This window comes from Gossypium hirsutum, chromosome A08, assembly GCF_007990345.1.
Source record: "Gossypium hirsutum isolate 1008001.06 chromosome A08, Gossypium_hirsutum_v2.1, whole genome shotgun sequence".
NCBI classification, from domain to species: Eukaryota; Viridiplantae; Streptophyta; class Magnoliopsida; order Malvales; family Malvaceae; genus Gossypium; species Gossypium hirsutum.
In genome coordinates, this window is record NC_053431.1 from 72,467,517 (window position 1) to 72,490,456 (window position 22,940).

The window sequence follows — 22,940 nt, forward strand, 5'->3', positions numbered from 1 at the left end:
ATGTCCACACAACCTGTGACACGAGCGTGTCTATGGCCGTGTGAGACACACGGTCGGGCCACTCAGGCGTGTGTCCCCTGTATTTTACAAAATTTTCTAAGTTTTTTCAGAAATTTCATAAGTTATCGGTTCAGTTCTGAACTACCCTGAATGCATGTTTAGGGCCTCGTAGGCTCGTATTAGGGACAATGTGAATAATGTTGAGTGATAATTATATGAAATTTGAAAATGTATGTGAAATGTATGTTTAATTGTATGATATGTCCAGTAATGTAACCCTATTCCGGTATTGAATATGGGTGGGTGTTACACTCATTATTGAGTCTGTCTTTACTCAACAAATAACCCTTCACATCCTCAAACAAGAGTTTGTCTCTATCATAAATCAGGGTCTCCCTGAAAGACTTGTATGAAGAGTGTAAAGAGCACAATTGATAGGAAATTGAAGCAAAGGAAGCGGATTAGGATCGAATTCAAGTTGTTCGACTCGAAAAGGAAAATTTTTGACGTGACCTAAAAAGAAGAAACCAAATAAATTTAGAAAATAACAAATGAAATAATAAAAATAAGAAATTTTTTTAAAAAATAAAGGATAAATATTCAAAATAATAACTAAATAGAGAAAAGATAGATTAAAAGAAAGTGAAAGATGAAATGATAAACCAATGGATATCTTGGATAGAAGGATAAATGTCCAACTGAATCCTTTGAGATATAAATCCCAACAAACTCAATTAATGGCTTTAATCAACCCTCCAAGAAATAATCCTTGGCAAATTAAAGGGTGAAGAATAAATTTCCACGACTCTTTGAAGAAAAGCGAGTAGAAAACTACTAAAAAATCGCAAGAAAGAAATCTTACACAAAGAAACAAACTACTAAAGTTGTAATTTTATTAATGAAAACCAAATTGTCTGCTTAATGAACAATGAAGAAACCTTTATATAGGCTAGCTACATACATCCAAATAAAACTCTAAATTATACTAAAACTCTAATTAATCTAAACAGTAAGTATTTTTAATCTAAACTTTCTTGTATGACTAAGAAACATAAAACTCCTAAACAATTTAAAATACTTAAACAATATCCAAATTTTGGAACAAATAAATAATAAAATAATAAAACTTAATAAATACAATATTTGACACATATATAATAAAAATTAAGCCTAAAAACCAAAGCCAACATGGTTTAAACTCGAATTAAAAGCTCGAAACTCATAATTTTTGTTATAATCTCGTCCAAAAATTATACTCGCACAGTCTTCACTAAAACGGTCATAACTTGAGCTCCCAAACTCAAATCGAGTGATTCAAAGTGCGTTTCAAAGCTAAGAGATATATCTTTGAATTCCATTATGACATCTCGACCCAGAAATGCTTGGAGCCCATCCAAAAAATCATCGTAAGTCTATTGATTTCTCAAACTTGAAAATTGGCAACTTCGGTGAATGAAATTTACTAAATTTTACCCCATCCGTGCATGTATCGACAATAATAGCATAGCTTGATGTTCATATTCAATCTTAACCTCAAAATTCTTTAAATCATTCAAAACAATAATAAATTGACTAATGTGATCTCTAAGAAGCTTACCTTCATTCATGCGAAACATAAAAAAACGTTGTTTCAACACTAAACAGTTAGCCATAGACTTAGTCGCATAAAGAGCTTTTAACCTTTTCCATAAATAAAATGGGGTTTTCTCCATCAATACCTCCTACAATACCCTATTCGTAAGGCACAACTAGATTGCAGACAGGGCCTTTCTGTAACATCCCGAATTAGGCCTAGTCGGAATAGTGGTTTCGAGACCACAAATCTGATGTTAAAATAATTATTTCATGATCATTATGAGGTCTAGGATATGAAAATGAGCATGTGTTAAAGTTTCATGAAGAAATTCTATGTGCAAGGTGTCCAATTGGAAATCAGGGACCAAATTGAATAAATTCCAAAATTTGGGTTCTAGAAGCAATTTGTATGAAATTGCTTTGGAATGTTAATTATAGGTCTTTAAAGAGTAATTTTCGCAATTTCTAAGTTTTTGGAAAAAAATGGGCATGCATGGAAAATTTTGGAAGTTTAGTAAGGAATGGCATTTTGGTTATTGGGTAATAAGCTAAATAAAAATGGAAAAATCAAGCCAAAATCAGCCCATTTTCTTCTCCATGCTGCCGAAATTCTAAGGGTCTCCATAGCTAGGGTTTCCAACATTTTCAAGCTCAATAGTAAGTGCTCCCTAGCCCCATTTTTAACGTTCTTCGTATTTTTGAGATCCTCGTAACATGCTCTCTCCATTTCTACCCATATTTCAAGCTAGGGTTCATGTTCAAAAATTTACCCATGCATGAGATGTTTGTGTTTTGATGATTTATGAAGGGATATTAGAGTTTAAAGGATGGTAAACAACTTTTACTAGGTGGTTTTTCATGAAAATGGCTTAAAATACTAAATTGTAAAAGTTGTGGAAATGGGTAGGAAAAAATAGAATGAAGGGAAAACATGGGCTGCTATGAGCTTATGATACATTCGGCTAGGCTTGGGTAGCCAAAGGATTACATGCATTTCACTATACAAGACTTAGGGCTAAATTGTAAATATTGTGAAAGGTTAAGGGCAAAATGGTCATTTTGCCCGGGGTGAGTTTTAGGCCTAAAATGAAAAATGTGATGTATTAATTATCAAATTTTATTGATATAGATCTCAAGGAACCTATTCCGAAGGTCAACCTAGAAAACGAAAGGTTTCGGAATAACCGAAATATGAAATTGAAGTAATTACCGAGTAAGTTCATATAACCCGAAGTAAACTCTTAATATACTTAAATATGTATGTTCTTGAGTGTATGTAAATTTAGATATTCATTGCATGAAAATCCATGAAATGTGGTAGTGTAATTGAAAAGATGATAAATGTCCCATTTGAAATAGAAAGGGAAATCCAATGGATAAACTATGGCTTACATGACATGAGATCTTGCATGTGTTGCAGAAAAGGATTTAGCCTGGACGGGTAATCCGAAGATCTCAAAATAGAAAGGATCTAGCCCGAAGGGGTATTCCTTGAGTGATCAAGCCTCCCAAAGAATATGGGTGCATTAAGAATTTAGCCCGGATGGGAAATCCGACTGAGGACTGAATTTAGCCTGGACTAGCAATTCAGATTAGAGCTTATGAGGGCAATTGTTGTAAAAGGGGATTTATCCTGGACTGGTAATCCCGACATTACTCTATGAGTTATTACTATGGGGGATTTAGCATGGACTGGTATCCCGCCGTAAGATGTAAGGTTCGCGGGAGTGCATTCTTGAGATGATCACTTGTATGATTTGACAGTTATTGGGCTATCCATCGAGATTTCTGAAGAAATTCAACGGGATTGACATGAGAAATAAAGAATGGAAATATTGGATTGATGAGCTCATCTAAGAATAATGATATGATGCATTCTTATGAGACTAACTTGATGATTGAGTGCATGTGATAGGGAAACTATTTCATGCTTGTTTGAATTGTTGCCTAATATGGTTGTATGCTAATTAACCGGTACGTTTACTTTCCAGTTATCCAAACTTACTAAGAATATAAATGCTTACCCCCTTCTCTTTTCCCTGTCTTACAGAGCTCATGGACTCGTGAAAATTGGAAGACGGTTGGAGAATTAACACACTATCGGCTAGTCTTACTTTGGTATATAGATACTTTTATTTTGTTTAATGGCATGTACAGGTTTTTTGGTTATTTTGTTACATGTGTCATTTGGTTAGCCAATGTAAAGGCTTAAATGGTATACTTATTATTTTGTATATGGCCATGAGATATGGCTCATATTGATGTAGGTTGTAAACTACTAATGATGCATGTTTATGTTTTAATGTTTCATAAGATATGATGATGAGGTTTATCATAGATAGATGATTGAAATGGGACCTAATAATTTGAGAATGGACATAGCTTATAATGGTATATGGTTATAATATGACCTAAGTGTAAAATGTAAAATGTGCTATGTTAATCCCTAATATTAAAGGATAATTTAACATGTACTAAACCGATAATATGAGGTTAACATGCAATGAGTTATGCCAAGGTTGTTTAAGAGTATAATAAGGCTATGTTAAATACCATTGAAGTCTTTAAGCGTGTATGGATGATAGTGGGTGACCAAAGGCTTGGAAAATAGCCCTAAAAAGGTCTACACGGGTAGACACAAGGGCATGTGTCTAGGCCGTGTATGACACACGGTCAGCCCCCATAGGTGTGTTGCTTGGCCGTGTGTCCCATGCACCTAAAATTTTAGGTCAGTTTGCATGGTAGTAAACACACGAGCAGAGACATGCCACGTGTCTCAATCGTGTAGAGGACACGGCCTAGCACACGGGCGTGTGCCTCGGCCGTGTACCTCAAAATGAGTGATGACGTCATAAACAGAATGTCTAGGGTTTTGGACACGGGTGACGCCACGGGCGTGTCTAGGATGTGTGAGGGACACGGACGTGTGCTTGGCCGTGTGAAAACCCCTATAGGTTCGAAATGAAAAATAAATCCAGATAATTCAACACGGGTGAGGGACACGGGCGTGTCCCTAATCGGACAGGCGTGTGCTTTGCCTCGACACGGGCGTGTGAGGCATAACCCTATGAATTTTACTAAAACTCTCTATAGTTCTCGATTTAGTCCCGGTTTGCTTTAATGTATGTTTTGGGCCTCGTAGGTCCATTAATAGAGATAAAATGATTTTGTTTGATTGGTTTTAAATTGGAATGAAATTTGATAACCCGTATTTTTCAATAATGCCTTGTACCTAGTCCTGGTCTCGAGTACGAGTAAGGGGTGTTACACTTTCCATCAAGCTCTTCCTATTCTATCTGATCTAGATTATCAAGCTTTTTCCTGTTAACGACCATTTTTAGGCCGATCTAAACTAGAATTGTCATCATCCGAACTTGTCACATACTGAAATTTGTGACACCATTGAACTTCTCAATGTCAAACCTTGTTGCTACCATCTTTGAACAGATTGATCTACGAAAATTGAACTAGCTATGATACTACTTGTTGAAGATTGACCCGATTAAGCAACGAACAAGTAAAAAATGGTGGAAGAAATTGAGAAATTAAACACACAAATTTAATATGGAAAAACCCCTCTAAAGAGGATAAAAAACACACAGGAAAAGATAATTTGACTATAAGGGAAAAAGAACGAAAAGTACAAAAGATGAAGATAAAAACTAAACCTCGAAACCCAAAAACAGAGAACCCTTAAAACGGAAACACAAAATTCTCCAAAGTTTTATGAGTTCTACTCTTTTAATGGGCGTATTTTCTAATGTTGTAAAAGAGCCTATTTATAAGCAAAATTCGTAGGTCAAATAATAATAAAATAATCTAGACTAATCAAAATCTAATTGAAACAAATAAATAGAGTTTAACTGGGAGTTATCTCTCAAATTTGACTGAAATCTGAGGCATACCCAACATAACTTATACACTTCAATATATCATATATGTAGCAGGCCATTTTTCCCGAGCCTTGCCTAACCAAAAAACAAACCAAGAAAAAAATAATAACAGTCCATTAACAAAAAAAATATATCATGCCCAAGTAGCTCAAATCAATAAAAACCCTAAGAACCAATTATATGCCCGTAACCTAAACATTTTCAGTTAAAGCTAAAAAAAAGCCCTAAAGCCAGCTGCACTACCCTCCTCGTGCCTCCGCAACACGCATGCTGCCCGAGGCCTGGCACTTTGGCCGCTTTGCACCAAAATGGCAAAACCCACCTCCGTTGACCTTGCCAAACCTACAAAGAACACAGAAATAGCAAGACAATGGTAGAGAAACATCAACAGAAAGAACACGCAAAAGAACAGAAAAAATACTGTAAAATCGGCTATAAAAGCCCTAATCGATGTAATATTTTAAAACACGGAGAAATATATACACAAAAACAAAGCTTTTGAAATCGATTCAATATTGAAAGGTGATGCATCTTCATTTTTATTTTTTTCGAAATAAATAAATAAAAACATTAATAAAAACATTAAAAAGGAAACTTTTTCACCTATTGTTTCATCGTTGGAGCCACCGTCGGTTCGCGAGGCCGTCGGATCCTTGAGATTCGGCCAAAGGCTGCGATGGAGGATGGCAGGAGTCGCAGGGTTTTTGTCGTTTTATTATTATTATTATTATTTTGGCTTTATTTTTTGGCGATTTCAAGTCCAAAAAGGGATTCTACGCGAAAAAATACAAAAGGGGATGTTTTTGGGGTTTTTCGGCCACCGGGGATGGTGGATCCCGTCACCGGCAACCTGTGGCCGTTACAGTGGCGAACTTGTCGGAGCCAAGGTCGGCCAAATGCCTTTTGAGAAAAAAAACAAGAGAAAGAAAATATTTTTTAGAAAATGAGGGTAGAAATGTTTTTTTTTTCTGATTTTTGCTCTTTGTATAGGGGTCTATATGGCATCATTTTGGACTTAAGCATTAGTTGCCAAAACGATATCATTTTGCTTAAAACCCAAAATCTGACCCGATCCGCCTAGAGGATCCGCGTGTTTTTAACTAATAGTCTATTTGCGCGATAGGTCCTTCCTCTTTCGAGGTTTAGTTTGATCAAGTCTTATCCTTTTTTATTTTTAAAATTTTGCCATGCATTTTTATTTTGTTTCAATTTGGTCCTTGGACAGTTTTAAAAAGGAAAACCCCTAAAATGGTATCGTTTTGACGCGACTCGTGTCCGACCCTACCCAAGGCCTTAGGATACGCGTGTTTTTGGACTAAATTTCAGTCCTTCTACTTTTAGACTCTTTTTTAATCTGGTCCTTATTTTAGCTTTTTTTCTTTTTTAAATTTACCTATTTGATTTTGTTATTTTTTTTCGTCCTTTGACTATTTAGTAGTAAGGGAACGATACGTTTTAACGGACAAGGGGATTATTGCCTAATTGGTCCTTGTCCCTTTGCGTGAATTTTATTTTGACCCTAATATCTTTTTTCTTCTAAATTTGGTCAATCAATTTTATTTAATTTTTAATTTGGTCCCTTGACTTGCTAAAGGAAATGGTGCGTTCAGCAGGGTTTGGGATATTTTCCCAATTAATCCCCATTCCTTTTTGTACGTTTCATTTAAATCCTCGATTCTATTTTAATTATTTTATTATTTATAGTTTATCCCTTTAACTTCATTTTAATTTCAATTAAGTCCTTTATTTAATTTCAACCTTTTCATGGATTTTTTAGATCTTATTGTTATTTGTTATTTATCTATCTATTATTATCGTCTTGCTTTTTTATTTTCATTCTAAAACTCATGTTGTTTATATTTGTAAATGTTATTATATTGTCATCCCATTTTATTTTATTTTATTTTATTTTATTTCTTTTATGTGTTATTTTATTATTCCTTTTATTATTTTTGGTATTTTTAAGTAGTGTCTTTTCAATCATGTATTTTTCATTTATTTTGTTTTACGTTACTTTATCTATTTATTTAGATTATGATACTATTATTAAAGTATACCATTATTTACTTATATTTTATTATTTCAATATTCTATCTATATAGTCATTTTATATTGATTTATCATCACTACATCATGCATTATGTTTAGACATAATTAGTTGTTTTCATACTATACCCTAAATAAGAAAAATACTCATTGTTTTAAATATTACACTTGTCATTTTTCAAAAAATGAAAATTTAAAAATAGGCAATGTTTCGTATTTGGAGAAGTCGTACCCTAACTTATGGGGTTTTGATTTTCTCGTTGAACCTAAATGACCGAATATCCTTTAAAAATCAAAATACATGAGATTTAATTAAATAATAAAAAGCGAGCTTATTTTTCGAGATTTCAAGGTGTCGTATCCTTACTTACGGGATGTGACATTAGGTTACCTCGAGATAAGAGGGCCTTTAACATACATTTCAATTTATTCAAGCGATTTTTACTAAAAAATATATACATTAATATAAAGAGGGATCCTATTTTAAATTCTTTGCAAGTTTTCAACTTTCGACATTAAGACATTAATTAATCAATTAGGTACCAATTTTGGGTGTTACAATGGTGCTAATCCTTCCTCGTACATAACCGACTCCCGAACCCATTTCCTGAATTTTGTAGACCAAAACCGTTGTTTTAGTAAATCAAGTCATTTATTAAAAACGATCAACTTATGAGGTGATACGATCACACCTCATAAAAAAGGATTGGTGGCGACTCCAATTTTCGTTTTTTTTAATAAAAAGTTGATTTCAAAAATGGTTTCGACAATATATAAATAATTTAATAATTTTACTTTTATTCACTAAATTTCATTTAACCCAATTAAATGTCTTGGTTAGTTATTAACTACAACAATAATAATTAAAATTTTAATTAAGAAATAAATGATATTTTAATACCCTCATACCTGACCCGATCGTCAAGTCACAGTACGAATGTGTTACATTCGTTGTCGAAGCAACTACTGTTAAATTCAATCCATTTTTTCATTTTAATCAAACTAGTAAGATCAATTAATGTGTACAATACAATTTAAAAAATTATCTAAATTCAATCTGAGCTTCCGATAGCTCTCGTAAAAATTTATAATTGAATAGGGACTGAATTACAAAGTTTTTAAAACCACGAGCTGGCGTCGCAAATGTTGGGGGTTCCTCGTTGTGACGTCACCCACTGACTTGAACTCGTTGCGATATGGTGAACTTTTCATGGTGACATCAATTCTGTGTCCAATTAACTTCAATTCTATCATTTCTCAACACCTACAATCAAGTTTATATATCACAATTCAACCAATTTCACTCAACATATCATTCGCATGTATCTATTTATAGTTTCAACACCATATGATTCTCAATCAAATTTATAAAATTAACACAACTATTAAAGTTTTACAAATAAGCTTATTAATACATCATATAACAATTATTCACTTAATGTCTCAACAATTCATTTAAATTTCTCTTATATATTAGCAATTTCGTCACTTATAACAACTTCTTAATATTACAACTCTTCTATTTTTTTCTTCCTCCTCCTCTCCATTCCACATCCTATAAGTGCATGTACTCATATGAGAATTTATGACTTTTAGTATAGCATGTCTATATGCAACAATAATTATGATTTTACTAATTACAAATATACTCTTAACAAGGTTGTCTACTTGAGTAGTAGTCACTAAATTCTTTATATATTGGCCTACAGAATTCACAATTTGGATTTGCTTGTTGCTTTTGAAACTGGACTCAATGAACCATTTACCATGAAAATTTCAAAATTTCCACTTAATCCAATTAATACAGTATTTTTTTTAACTTTCCCTTATTCTGTTGCTAGGCAACTTTGACCTTCTTCACTAAAAATAAATTATCTTTCTATATGATATTCATATAATATTTCCGTTTGTTTCCCTTATGATGCGATCATGGTCCAAGACCTAACTAAGGCTTCCGAAGAATCGATGGAGCTACCAACGGGGTTGATTACTCGTGCTCGACTAAGCTGTTCGAGGAAGCTGTTGCGGGCCTTATTGATCAAATTTGGGGTGAGTCGTTGCCAGGTTAATTAATCAATCATGGACATACACTCCATGAGTGCCACGCAACTTTTTTCAGGCTCAACTTTAGCTTTCTTCAGCTTGTGAATTTATTTGTTGGAATAAAGAATTAAATTCGGTTTTAGTTATTTAGTTAAATTAGTTTAAGTTTTTAATTATGTCATAATTTCAACATCATTAATATGAGCTTAATTATGTCATAATCTGAACATCTTTAATAAGGGTTTTTAATTATGTCATAGTTTAGGACATCTTTTGTAACACCCCTTACCTATATCCAAAGTCGGGACAGGGTTCAAGGCGTTACCGTGCTTTAACACAAGCACACATACAAAACCGGGCCATAAAATTTTCGTTCAAATCAATTTCATTCATACATATGCAAATTGTCCCTTATATGGGCCTACGAGGCCCCAAACATACATCGAAGGTGGTTCTGGAGTAAACCAAGAACTTTAGAAAACTTTAGGATAACTTAGAAAATTTTCATACTTTGAAGAGTCACACGCCTGTGTGGGTAGGCCGTGTTGTCTCACACGCCTGTGTGGCTTGGGACACGCCCGTGTCCTCAGCCCGTGTAACTCTCTGACTATGACATCATGAATCAAATAAGGTCACACGGCCAAGTTAGACGCCCGTGTGCTTGGGCCGTGTGGTGAATTAAATTCCAAAAATTAAGTACAGACTTCACATGGCCTGGGCACACACCCATGTCCTAAGGCCGCGTCCTTCACACGGATGAGACATATAGCCGTGTCTCTGCCTGTGTGTTTACTACTGGGCATTCTGTTTTGCATAATTAGGGTGCAGGGTGCAGGGGACACACGGCCGGATCACATGCCTATAGGGCAGACCGTGTGTCACACACGGCCAAGACACATGCCCATGTGTCTAACCATGTGGACAATTTCTATGCTATTTTCCAAGCCATTTGCCACCGTTAAACACTCAAATACTTACACTCACCTCATGGCACATTTGATTACTCAAGCATTCACATTCATGGTTAAAAAATGACTTGGTAATGTCAACATATCACCTATTCAACTATCATGCTTTCATATAGCATTCCGTACCAATTTCATATATGTTTATCATCTTTATTAACCTACTTTCAAGTTACCCACTTGCATCACTTTTATTGGCATACACATTAATCATATTACATACACCAAACATACATGTCATCCATCACTCCCATTAACCATAATTCACCATAACCACATTAAAGAATAAGCACATTTGCATGCATGTACCAATAATTAGGGTTACAACCCAAATAGTCAAAATGAGCCACCTCTCATGGCCATATAAAAAATAATCATAATACTTTCATGAGCCAACTCATTTGGCTAATCAATATGGCATATAACAAAAAGACCAAGTCCCTATACATGCCATACTCAAAATGATAAGACTAGCTATACCCAAATATTCAATTGATAGTGTGATCGAGTCTCTGACGTCTTCCGGTTCCCAAGCTAGCTTAGCGATGCTATAAGAAAAGGAAAGGAATGGGGTAAGCATTAAAGCTTAGTAAGTTCACATGCAAATAAAATGCAACTTAACAAGTATTAATCATACTTTTATAATAATGAACATAATCTTGCATTTTTTATCACATTTCTTAACTCATTCTTTATATATATATATATATTCTTACCACAAGTTCATCATATCTTATGCCATTCTCATGAGTTTGATGTACATACCTATGCCACTTGCACATAATAACTTCCTTTCTCGTCTTTGACGTATTCATCAAGATTACTCATTGAACTTCTTTTAGAACTACCTGTTGAACACTCGGAATACTATCTGATACATCGGAATCTCATTCCTAAGTGCCTCATATGTAGCTAATGCTACCTCATAGCACATATCACATGTTGCTCACTTTCGAGCTACTCATGGGTCTGCTCTCATAGGTTGTTAGGTATCCACAACACATGCCAGACTACCCAGCCATTGGTAGGACATACGAGACCAGTACCTGGATGCCAAAACATTTGTCACATACATGATGAACTTAGACCATAACTCAATAAGTTCAGATGCCACATATATCATGAACTCAGACCACAACTCAATAAGTTCAGATCACATAGTTCCTAGTGACATGTCACGTGTATCCAAAACTATTCCTAAGGTTCAAATGAGATTCTTTGATACCACATTTTTGTCAAACTTACTCGTAACGTCGATTTCAATGCTCATAGTACCAGTCAAATACTCATGGAATAATCAAGCATAATCATAATAGTAGTAAAGCATTAAAATTCATTTGATATCAAAGCAATAGAAATGTGATAGAACATCTCATATGAACTTACCATACTTGCAATATTAAAGCATTCAAAATATGGTACCTGTTGCATTATTTGCAAATGAACTTACCTTGGTACAAAATGATAGGAACGAGCCTAATCCTTGTAAACCTTGTTTTTCCCCTGATCAGGACCCGATCACATTTTTCTTAATCTATAATGTCAAATTCAACTTGTTACACTTTACTTATTTACCTTTTTACCCCTAACTTTTTACTTATTTACACTTTAGTCCCTAGGTTCGTAAAATGAAATGCATGAAATTTCTTAGTTACCCAAGCCTAGCTGATTTATATTCTAACTCATATCAGCCCACATTTTTCTTTATTTCACATTTCTACTACTTATTTTTACACCTTTTACAAACAAGTCCTTTTTAGGTGTTTTCACTAAAAATCACTTAGTAAAAGATGTTTATCACACATCAAACATTCATAGCCCTCCATTAAACATCAAAATACAACCATGTCACAAATGGGTCAAATTTCAAACATGAATCCTAGCTCAAAATAATGATAGAAATAGCTAGATCGGTTGATGACAACTTCAAACATGTTCTTCATTAGCCATTTCAATAGCTAATCATTATCAAATATTTACGTACCATTCTTTAGCCATATCATAAGCACATACACACAAAATGGCTAAGTCCCTATACATGCCATAAACTAGAACGTTTGTAAACGAAGATACCCATTTGGTAACTTGATAGTCGATAGTGTGAAGTGATCTCCGACGACCTCCAATCTGAGCTTGCTTTAAGTACTCTGAAACATGGTAAAGTGAAAGAAGTAAGCTTATAAAGCTTAGTAAGTTCACATGTAAAATAATAAGCATTAGCAATCAATTTAGCTTACTACTATGCTGTCATAATTTGCTTAAATAATTTTTAGTTCTTACTTTCCCATCTTACTCATCGGTAACCTTACCAAAGGCTCAAAATACAAAAGGCACCTTACTTAATAGCTTGCTTACATACCTGCAACATCTCACTTAACACATGAGTACTCTTTCATAATATAGGCATATTGCCAATCATGTCATAAAGTGTCACAAGCATAACTGACAACTCATCACTTACTTACTACTTGATAATCTCAATTACTTACAATCTCAATATTAAATAAGCCTTCAATGCATACCTGTACTCTTTCTTCATGTTCTCACCTTGTCGTTTCTTTGACTTACTCTTTTGATTACTCGAGAATCTTTTCCTTTTTGAACTTACCATTGTCATGTCTTGACATGGTCTTACGTGGTATCCTTGCCTTATGAACTCACCAATGCCATGCCTTGGCATGGTATTACATGGGACCTTTGCCTTATAGTAACTTATCAATGCCATGTCTTGACATGGTTTTACATGATTTCCTTGCCTTATAGAACTTCTCAATGTCATGCCTTGGCATGGTCTTACATGATATCTTTATTTTATAGAACTTATCAATGCCATGCCTTGGCATGGTCTTACATGATATCCTTATCTTACCAAATGCCATGTTCCAAACATGGTCTTACATGGTATCATTGTCTTACCAAATGCCATGTTCCAAACATGGTCTTACATGGTATCTTTGTCTTACCAAATGCCATGTTCCAAACATGGTCTTACATGGTATCCTTGTCTTAGTGCCAATACCACATCTTGATGTGGTCTTACATGGAGTCCTTAATCAATGTCGATGCATGTCTTGACATGGTCTTACACAGGATCCTTGACTTACCAATGCCATGTCTTGAATGGTCTTACATAGAGTCCTTAATCAATTTCGATGCCATGCCTTGACATGGTCTTACACGGGATCCTTGCCTTACCAATGCCATGTCTTGACATGGTCTTGCACGGTATCCTTAACCGTCAATTCCTCCTTAAATGCCATGTTATGAACATGGACTTTTCCGTCAATTCTTCCTTAATTGCCATGGTACAACCATAGACTTTGAGATATCAGTGCCTTGTCAAGTCATAGCTGAAACATACTTGCTCAAATTCTCAAGGTTAGTCGCATAACTCAATAATGACAATACTAATAACAATAATTGCATAATAATAAAATGCTACTCAACTTACATACTTACATTCTCAATCTTATCATATCATAAACTTAACTTATTCTCATCAAACTATGCTAGTCAATACTTTCTTGTTATCATACAAAGCCATAATACAAAATATGGTCTTACATATAAATTATACAAGTTCTCTTTCCAATATCGAATTATTATCGAACATTAATCATTATAATTGAAGCTCAATACTAAAGTATTTATGGCCAAAATATCAATTTATCATTCAAATATGCATAATTAAATGCTTATTAAAAATATGAACTTACCTCGATATCAAAACGATCATTTTACCAACTTTCCCGATTTTCAGTTTTTCTCCCGTTCTAGGTCCAAATCTCACTTTTTTTCGGGATCTAAAACATCATATTTCACTTATTTAATTAATTTACTATTCAAAACATTCCCTAACTCAAAATTTTTCAAAATTACAATTTTCCCCTAAACCTTTGCAGAATTACGATTTTACCCCTAGGCTGAGAAATTAAAATTTATCCATTTTTATTATGTTTTATGACACCCTGAACATTTTTTCCTTCTATGGAAACATCAAATTCCCACTCTATCATGTACTATGAACATTAGGTATTTTTACCGATTATGTCGTTTTACGCGTTTTCATTTAAAATCACTTAGCAAAAGTTGTTTAATATAATTTCAAGCTTCATATTCTACCATAAAACATCAAAATAAACACATTTAAACTATGGGTATTTTTCCAAATATGAACCCTAGCATGAATTATTGCTAGAATAAGCTAAATCAAGTTACTAGGACTCCAAAAACGTACAGAACATTAAAAACGAGGCTAGAACGAACGTACTATTGAGCTTAGAAAGCTTGGAAACCCTAACCATGGCTTCCCCCATGCTATATTCGGCCTCCATGAAGAAGATGGACCAATTTTGGCTTTATTTTCCCTTTTTAATTCTTTTAATTACTAAATGACCAAAATGCCCTTAAAGGCTTTTCTTTCAAATTTGTCCTATTCTTGCCCATTTTTGTCCAAAATTCAATATAATGGTCTAATTTATAAATAAGGACCTCCACTTTAAGAACCTATTTCAATTAAATCCCCTTTATTATCTAGGACACACATTTTGCTAATTTTACAATTTAGTCCTAATTATAAAATTAGGCACTTATACATAAAATTTCTTCACGAAATTTTCACACAATTATTCAATCAATGAATAAACCTTAAAACTTAATCAGAATAAATTTTTTTGACCTCAGATTCGTGGTTTCGTAACCACTATTCTGTTTAGGCCCTATTTCAGGATGTTACAACTAAAGACAAATGAACTAGCTAATTGGGATTATAAATAGACATGGCTGATGGTGTCTTCAACACCTAGAATTCTGCAATGGCTTTGTTGGATAATTCAATAGGCATTTAGCTCATTAAATCTTATTGTAAATCATGCCTATTCGGCTGCCATTTTGTGAGCCTATAAATATTAGGCTTAAAACATGTAGAAAGGACTTTTGAACCTTTGATGAATATTAAACTATTTGTGAGTTGTTCAACTCTTCATGTTCTTTTGTGACTCAAATTGACTTATCTAGCTAGTCTAGTAGAGTCAACCTGATTCCTTTGGTTCCTACCTCTTAATATTGGTTCCTATCTCATATAGATAGTGGGTCACGGTTCAATCTATCAACCTCATTTCCAACTAAGAGCTATTATAAGAATTGGGTCGATATTCTCTTAATATTGGTTCGTTCTTCAGCTTTTCAACCCATCCTTAACTCATCTATTTTCCATATCAACCAAACAACCCCTTGTTAAACCTATCTTGTCTAAATTTAGCCTTTTCACTAACTAGTCCGAATACTACTTAACTTTACGATCAGGAACACAAGCGGCTCGATTCGTCCAATGAGTACGAGATCGCATCACCTTAAAAATAAACTCATCAATCTTTTAAGCATATAAATTTCATATCTTAAACATTTTTTTACAATTTGTAATAATTTTTCAAAGTCAAAATAGGAAAACCTGAAGTCATTTTGACCTTGTCTAAGAAAAATTCATATATCTCATAATCTAAAATTCCTTTACTTACACCATTTCTTTTATGAAAAACTAGACCTAATAAGATTAATTCCATGTTTAATGCAATCTCTAAATTGATTTCCACAATTTTTGGTTAATTTTTAAAGTTAAACTACTGCTACTATCCAAAACTATTTTAATGAATTTATTTACTTATTATGATTTATATCACTCATACCAACACTTAACATTTATTTTACCTATCAACTATTAAATTGTTTTATAAGGTCACTTGATAATGTATATCATCACTCTTGAATTATTATTCAATTTTGTTCTTAAAACTCACATATCATTAACATATAGTTTTAATCATAACTTCTCATAATACCAATTATATCACTATCTATTGATTACAATTTATAATATACTTTCCATCACCAATACTTAAATGAAATTCACATATTAAACACTCAACTTAGTACAAACCTTAACTTATTACTTTGAAATGTCAATGAAATTAAAATTAACACTTACCTCTTTTTAACAATAACTTCCTTTTTCCTTGCTTCCTTTTTTTTATTTCTTTCTCACTTCCATTCCTTTCTTTTCTACTTTCATCCCTTCTAATTTCTTATTTCTTGCTTCAAAAATGATATTCTAACTCTCTAGTGACCCTCTTCATTTCTTTTTTTGAGTGGCTACGGAAATTTTCAAAAAAATTGAGAGAAATAGTGAATTTTCATGTTAAGGGACCAAAATGTAAGAAAATAAAACTTCCCCTTCATATATATACATAGTAACGTGAGAAGTGTGAAAGATGAAAGAAAATTCTACATTTTTCTATAAAAATATCTCATTAATTTAGTTAATTAAAATATTAAAATATCTTATAAAATAATAAAATATTCAACCAATCATAGTTTAACACTATTCTTCCTTATTTGTTACACCATATAATTATCTAATTTAGGTAAGGACCATTTTACCCTTTATTTTTGTTCAAAACTCCATCCTTGAATCACTACTCACTTTTGGTAAAATTATGATTTAGTCCCTTGTATTTTTCACTTATTCAATTCAATCCTTGCACTCCAATTTCATTAATAAGAAATTGGTTTATTTTCAATTTTAGTCCTTCAAATTTTTTTGTATTAATACTTGAACCCTTCAAATTTTGGATAATCATACTTAAATCCCAAAACTTTTCATATCTTTATGATTTAATCCCAAGCTCAAATTAACATATCACAACATTCTTTTTATTTCAACTTTCCCTAACGTCACTCAACCCCTTCCTTTATCACTTTTATTTTCCTTATCTCACTTTATTAAAAAATTAATCATACACAATCTAGATTTATTATTAATTTTATAGTCTAATAAATTTAGGGATATTACCGATATTGTATATCTAAAAATAAATAGATTATAAATAATTATTTGAAGATATAAGAAACGTCACATTTATTTATATATTTAATTTATTATTTTTATTATATCTAATTTATTTATCAAACCTAAAATTATGGAGTATAAATATGAATCAAACAATTTTTCATAGATTATTGACATTTTTATGTCTAGTCTCAACTGCTTAAACTTTAGTGAAACAAGAGCCCACTACTCCAATAATAATTAAGAAGATAATAATGACCGAATCCAAACGGCAATGTTTTACAGGATTCTGTCATTTGTCTGTGCATATATATTAATTAGGGTTTATAGAGGAATATATACATATTTTAAGCGTACCAAAGAAAAAGCTGACCCAACCCACCCCATCTCTCTCACTTTCACCGCCTTTTACTTTCTCTTGAAAAACCAAATGATTATGTTCATCATCATAGATTAGTATCGCACAAAACCCGCGAAAGAATGGTTATACTGAGAAGAAAGTTTGTGCACATACTGACATAAAGAAAGAAAATTTTGCTGTTGATAAGCATGGGGAAACTTTTCTTGTTGAGGGGAATGTTGCCTGGTTCAAGGACACCTTTTCTTGCTAACCCTAAACTTCCATCTGTGCTCTTGGACCAGGCTTCATTCCCCTTAATTACTGCTTCCACTTACTGCTCCATCTTCTTAGCTTTCATCATCAGTGCATGATTTTAAGTGTTAATCCAGGTGGTGAGTAATCATTTACTTATTCTTCTAGCCTTTTTGTTTTTTATTACAAGGGTTTTTGTTTCATAGAAGCTAAGGTTGTTGTAATTGACATGCAGAAGATTGGGGTAATGATGAGAAGTTTTGACACTGTGGGCTTGTTTTCGTCTGAACAGACAAGGGTTAATTTTCATCATAATTCTTTTTATAAGATGATTGTATGTGTTCTTTCAACTCTCCAGTTATAATGACTACTTGTGTTTTTGTGAGTCTCTCCCCTACCTGTCTTCATGTCTTTTTAGGTATAATATTAATCTGTCAGTTTCCTGTCTCATATTGAGTTGAGGAACTGATCCAAGTCCCAAAATCGAAACCCTTAATTAGGGGTTAATAAAGTTCTCATTATCAGCCAATAATAATAGAGGATCTCTTTGGAAAATGAAAAAAGAAAAAGAAAAAGGAAAACAACGAGCTGGTAAGTTTCCTTGTTGCTACAATATTATTATATGGAAAGCCAAAAGGAGTTTCGAGATAGGTAGCAAGTTGATTTGCAGATGCAGCATCATCTTCATATATCATGGATGTGTTGGCAAACATTCACACAGAAATTGCATTCTTTTGAGGGTTTAGTGGAAGACAGAGGGCCGAACATGGGATCTGAAGCTTCAAGAATGTGTATAAATATAATATATATTCTACAGAATAGATTCCATTTCAGCTGTTGCTTTTCTTTATGTTGAAAGAGAGGTATCTTTTCTGTTCCTTGTTATCTTTTAGAAGTACTTTTCATGGCCTTTATTATCTTGTTGGTGAAATTAATGAAGTCAGATTCAGATCATTCTTATCTATATGTTAATAAATAGTTTATTGGATCGTCAATTTAAGAGGTAATTAGTCTTTATTTTAACTCTATCATCTAAAGTTTATTGAATATATAGACTTTCTATACATGCCAACATGTTTCACTAAAAGGTCTTTCACTCACATTATTGAAATAGAAAGATTTTGATTGATCCTTAGTTAATTAGGTTCAACCCTAACTATTTGTTTATAGTTGAGTAGTACCATACGAGTAAAGATGAATAAAAATATTGAAGTTTAGCATGGTAAGTTTTAAGCTTTACTTGGTAAGAGTAGAAAGAAAATTTGGTATACTTGGTAAGAAAAATGGAAAATTAAAAAAAAAATTCAATCTATTACTTTACGAAAAATGAGAATTTTTTTTTTGAAAAATACATAATTTTTTACTATGGGAAAAAAAATTATGAGTAGAGGAGGAGAAATTCACTAATGATGAAAAATGAATGATACAGGAAGAGTTTCGACTACATCGAAAAACTTTATTCTAATCAATGTCAAATAAGAGAAGTGTAATTCTATATGGATTCTACTTATGCAACATGGTTCGTATCGTGAGGGCCTCCGGCCTTAAGCCCTATATAGATCTTCTTATTTTATCACTGTATTTTATTTGTTTAACAATGATTTAGGTCACACAACTCTAATATCTCTTATTTTTTCTTCCTAACTATCATTTTAATTTGAAAAGATTGATTTTTACTTATTATAATAGTAAATTATTTTTTCCTTAAAATTTTCTTTCCTACTAATAACACTTAAAATCTATTTTGTATCCATTTTCCCACTCTTCTCTTTCATCCCCACTCAACCAAGGTAGAAAACAAGATAGCAAACACTAAATTTAAACTCAAATATGATAAAAGGTTACTTTTTATAAATATATAATATATATAATATTTTGCGTTTAACTTTGGATGTTTTTGGTTAAATATTAAATATTAATAAATTATTATGTTTTTATATTTATTTCAAAATCTATGTCGAGGTAAAGTTTAATTTACGGGAGGGCTTGAGGATAGGGAGATTGCAGATATTTGAGAAGATTGGATGAGCATTAAATTGTACATAAATGTTTGATAAACTCAAAGAGCAAGGTGAGGTGAATAAGAAATTAAGCAACCAACCATCTTAATTAATTTTTGGTCTTATTAATCAATTTGATCCGGTGGTGAAGAGATTCAATACCATTAATAATAATAATTATTCCTCGCATACCTTTGAACAGCTAAGATGAGGTGCCTCATCAAACATGAAACCAAAGAATGATATAAATAATAATAATAAAGCAGTAGAAGAAATTCTGTTTGTTGTTACAATCGTTAACCAATAGCATATATCCATGAAAATCCCTATAAAATTGTCCAAACCGCTGACAGCTTTCTAATTTATTTATTTTCGAGGGAAAACAATAAACATAAATTCTGTAAGGTTAAGTAACCCTGAAAAATTGTGTGCATGTCCTAAAAATAACAGCTAGAAACCAGAAAAGAGCCGAAATTAAAGCAGGCATTACATATCACCACAAAAAAATTGTCAAACCATTTTATGATCCGACAAACCCAAGAAAGTCCTAATCTAGTTGTGCTCACCGGCTTCTTTTCCCGCCGGTTGGGAAAAGGGGAGAGAAATCAACCCCTATTCTCTCCCCCAATACCCCTTCCGACCGCCCAATTATGCCTTGGGTTATTATCTCGCTTTCTTCCAAATTTTATGACTGCCGCCGCCATCTCCTCCACCACCACCGCACAGTTAACACCTCTTCCAACGATTTCCGCCACTGCCATATCTTATAGCCACGTACCTGTGTGCCATGATATTTTTTTCCGCCATCGATTTCTTCTACGTCGCCTTCATTGCTGCCCTCCTCGTTTTGTCTCTTTTCTCTATTTGCTTCATACTACTCCTCCGTTTTAAATCCAGGAGCTCCCGTCATTTGCAGAACTTCAACTCTCTCTGGACCGTCCGATTCCTTTTTGTCATCTTCATCATCTTGTGGTCCCTCACCGAAGTGCTACGCCTGCCCTCCTTTCGCAGGTTTTATTTGTATCCTCTCTTACCAAGGCTAACGCTGCCCCAGCAAGCCAATTTCTGCAAATTCCACCTGGTTCTCTCCTTGGGCTTCTTCGAGCCTGGGTTCCTAATCATCCTACTCTTCTTGCTGGATGTCTCCGTCAAGAAGACAACCCACAAAAGTTTCTTCAGCGTTTTCTACGTCTTCGCCTCTTGCCTTCCCCTTTTCCTTTTACAGGTTTACTTTGTCTTCCTCGGTGGTTTCAAGGTACGTCTCCCCCAACCTTTTCATCGGAGTTGGTTCATCCCCGACATGGACCACCACAATGATGCCTTGGTTTTCTGTGACTACCCTTTGCTAAGCACCATTTTATTTGGCCTTTTTGGGGTTATTTTTATTTTGTCCTTCTTGTTATCATGCTGGAAAGTTGTGTCTCAAGTAATCAACAAGGCCCTCAAGCTCCGTATCTTTGCCCTTGCTTTAACCATCCTGGTTGGCTTGCCATTGCAAGTTCTGCTGATGGGAATGTCTGCGTTTTGGAGGCCAGACAAGCCCACCTACAATAGAATTGCTGTAACCGTGTTCCTTATCACCTTCACCTTCGCAGCGGTCGGCGAGGGCATTTTGGTCATTAAACCGATAGCCGACTCGTTAGCTGCCGCTGTCGCACTAGTAGAGCAACAACCTTTACGGGGGAATGGTCAAGGTGATGATGAAAGCTCGTCACCACCACCGCCTGCGGAGGATGGTCCCGCTGCTACCAAGTGCGATGCCTGAGACATAGCTATGGATTTCAATGGTTGGTAATATGAGGCAAGATCAAATGATGAGGCTGTCTCTGAAGATGTCAGAGTGTAAATATTTGGAGGAGTCATTTTTCAAGGATACGTTACGTTGCATCATAATTTGCTTTCCTCTCTGATTCAATCTTACAGTCATAATTTACTTTCTTATTATTATTTTGGTGTTGTTTAAAATTTTGTTTTTTTCTTTCCCAGTTTTTATTATTCACATAGAGCAAAACTATTATTTTTTTGCACATAAAAATGAGGCAAAAAATGTGTAATTAATAGCTAGTTAGTTAGCTAGCTATTTAAATGAAAAGATTATGTTTGATGTATTTCCTCCTACATTAATTTATTTACTGTTACTGAATCACATGAACATATCGGTTCAATAATTAAATAAAATATTTTATAAACATTTATTCATAATTTCACCGAGTGATATCATGTGATTCATAATAGTTCATAAATTAATATATTCCCGAGGTGTACATCAATTATAAACTTTATTTAGAAACATTTTAATTCAATTTTTGAGTATTAATACCGTACCAATTAATTTTTCCAATCACTTTTTTAACGTCCTCAAAATCCAGTAACAATACCATTTCGTGGCTTCTATTGGCATTAGATATAAGCAATCATTATCAAGAGAAACAGTGGGATGTTCCAATGAAGTGCACTTTGTAAGTCTGAATATAAACACTAGACATTTATAACTTGCCCAATCAAAAAAATGGATCAAGAAAGAGTTAACTTCGCACCCATTGGAAACATTTTTGTAAAGGGATTAGTGTTGGACAATTCATTAGGAAAAAGAAAAGTTTTGCAAAAATGCTGAACACGCTGAATATGAAATAAGGGAAAGTGAAGAGTGATAATCGCACTAAATGTTAGTCTAATGAGGAGGAGGATGTTGAGCTTCAACATGAACTTGAAGTTGAGGATGTTACTCAAGTTCCAGAAGATGAAGGTATGTACCTTAATTTCAAATTTAAATTTTATTTTGAAATTAATTTTAAAATTTTGGTTTATTTTTACTATATTTTAAATTAGCTACTCCAAAGAAAAAAACCTAGAAGCTCGACAACGTGTAAAAGTATACTTGTATGAACTCTTAAGAAACGCGAAGAAATCAATCTCACTGAAAATGAACAACTAATTGGAGATGATAAAATATATTGTTAGAGTTATGTGACCCGAATTCTT

General features: G+C 33.5%; 1 protein-coding gene and 1 long non-coding RNA gene across 2 annotated transcripts; both read left to right on the forward strand.

Annotated features, from left to right (window-relative positions):
• The first annotated feature begins 17,704 nt into the window (after nucleotides 1-17,704).
• LOC121204544 (uncharacterized) lies at nucleotides 17,705-18,346 on the forward strand. Its single transcript, XR_005899591.1, has 2 exons — nucleotides 17,705-18,098; nucleotides 18,194-18,346. It is a non-coding gene; the product is annotated as an uncharacterized lncRNA (long non-coding RNA).
• A 2,008-nt stretch (nucleotides 18,347-20,354) lies between these two features.
• LOC107946219 (uncharacterized) lies at nucleotides 20,355-22,055 on the forward strand. The gene has a single exon (XM_016880456.2). The coding sequence runs from the start codon at nucleotides 20,746-20,748 to the stop codon at nucleotides 21,721-21,723; it is 978 nt and encodes a 325-aa protein (XP_016735945.1). The 5' UTR covers nucleotides 20,355-20,745; the 3' UTR covers nucleotides 21,724-22,055.
• Nucleotides 22,056-22,940: the final 885 nt, after the last annotated feature.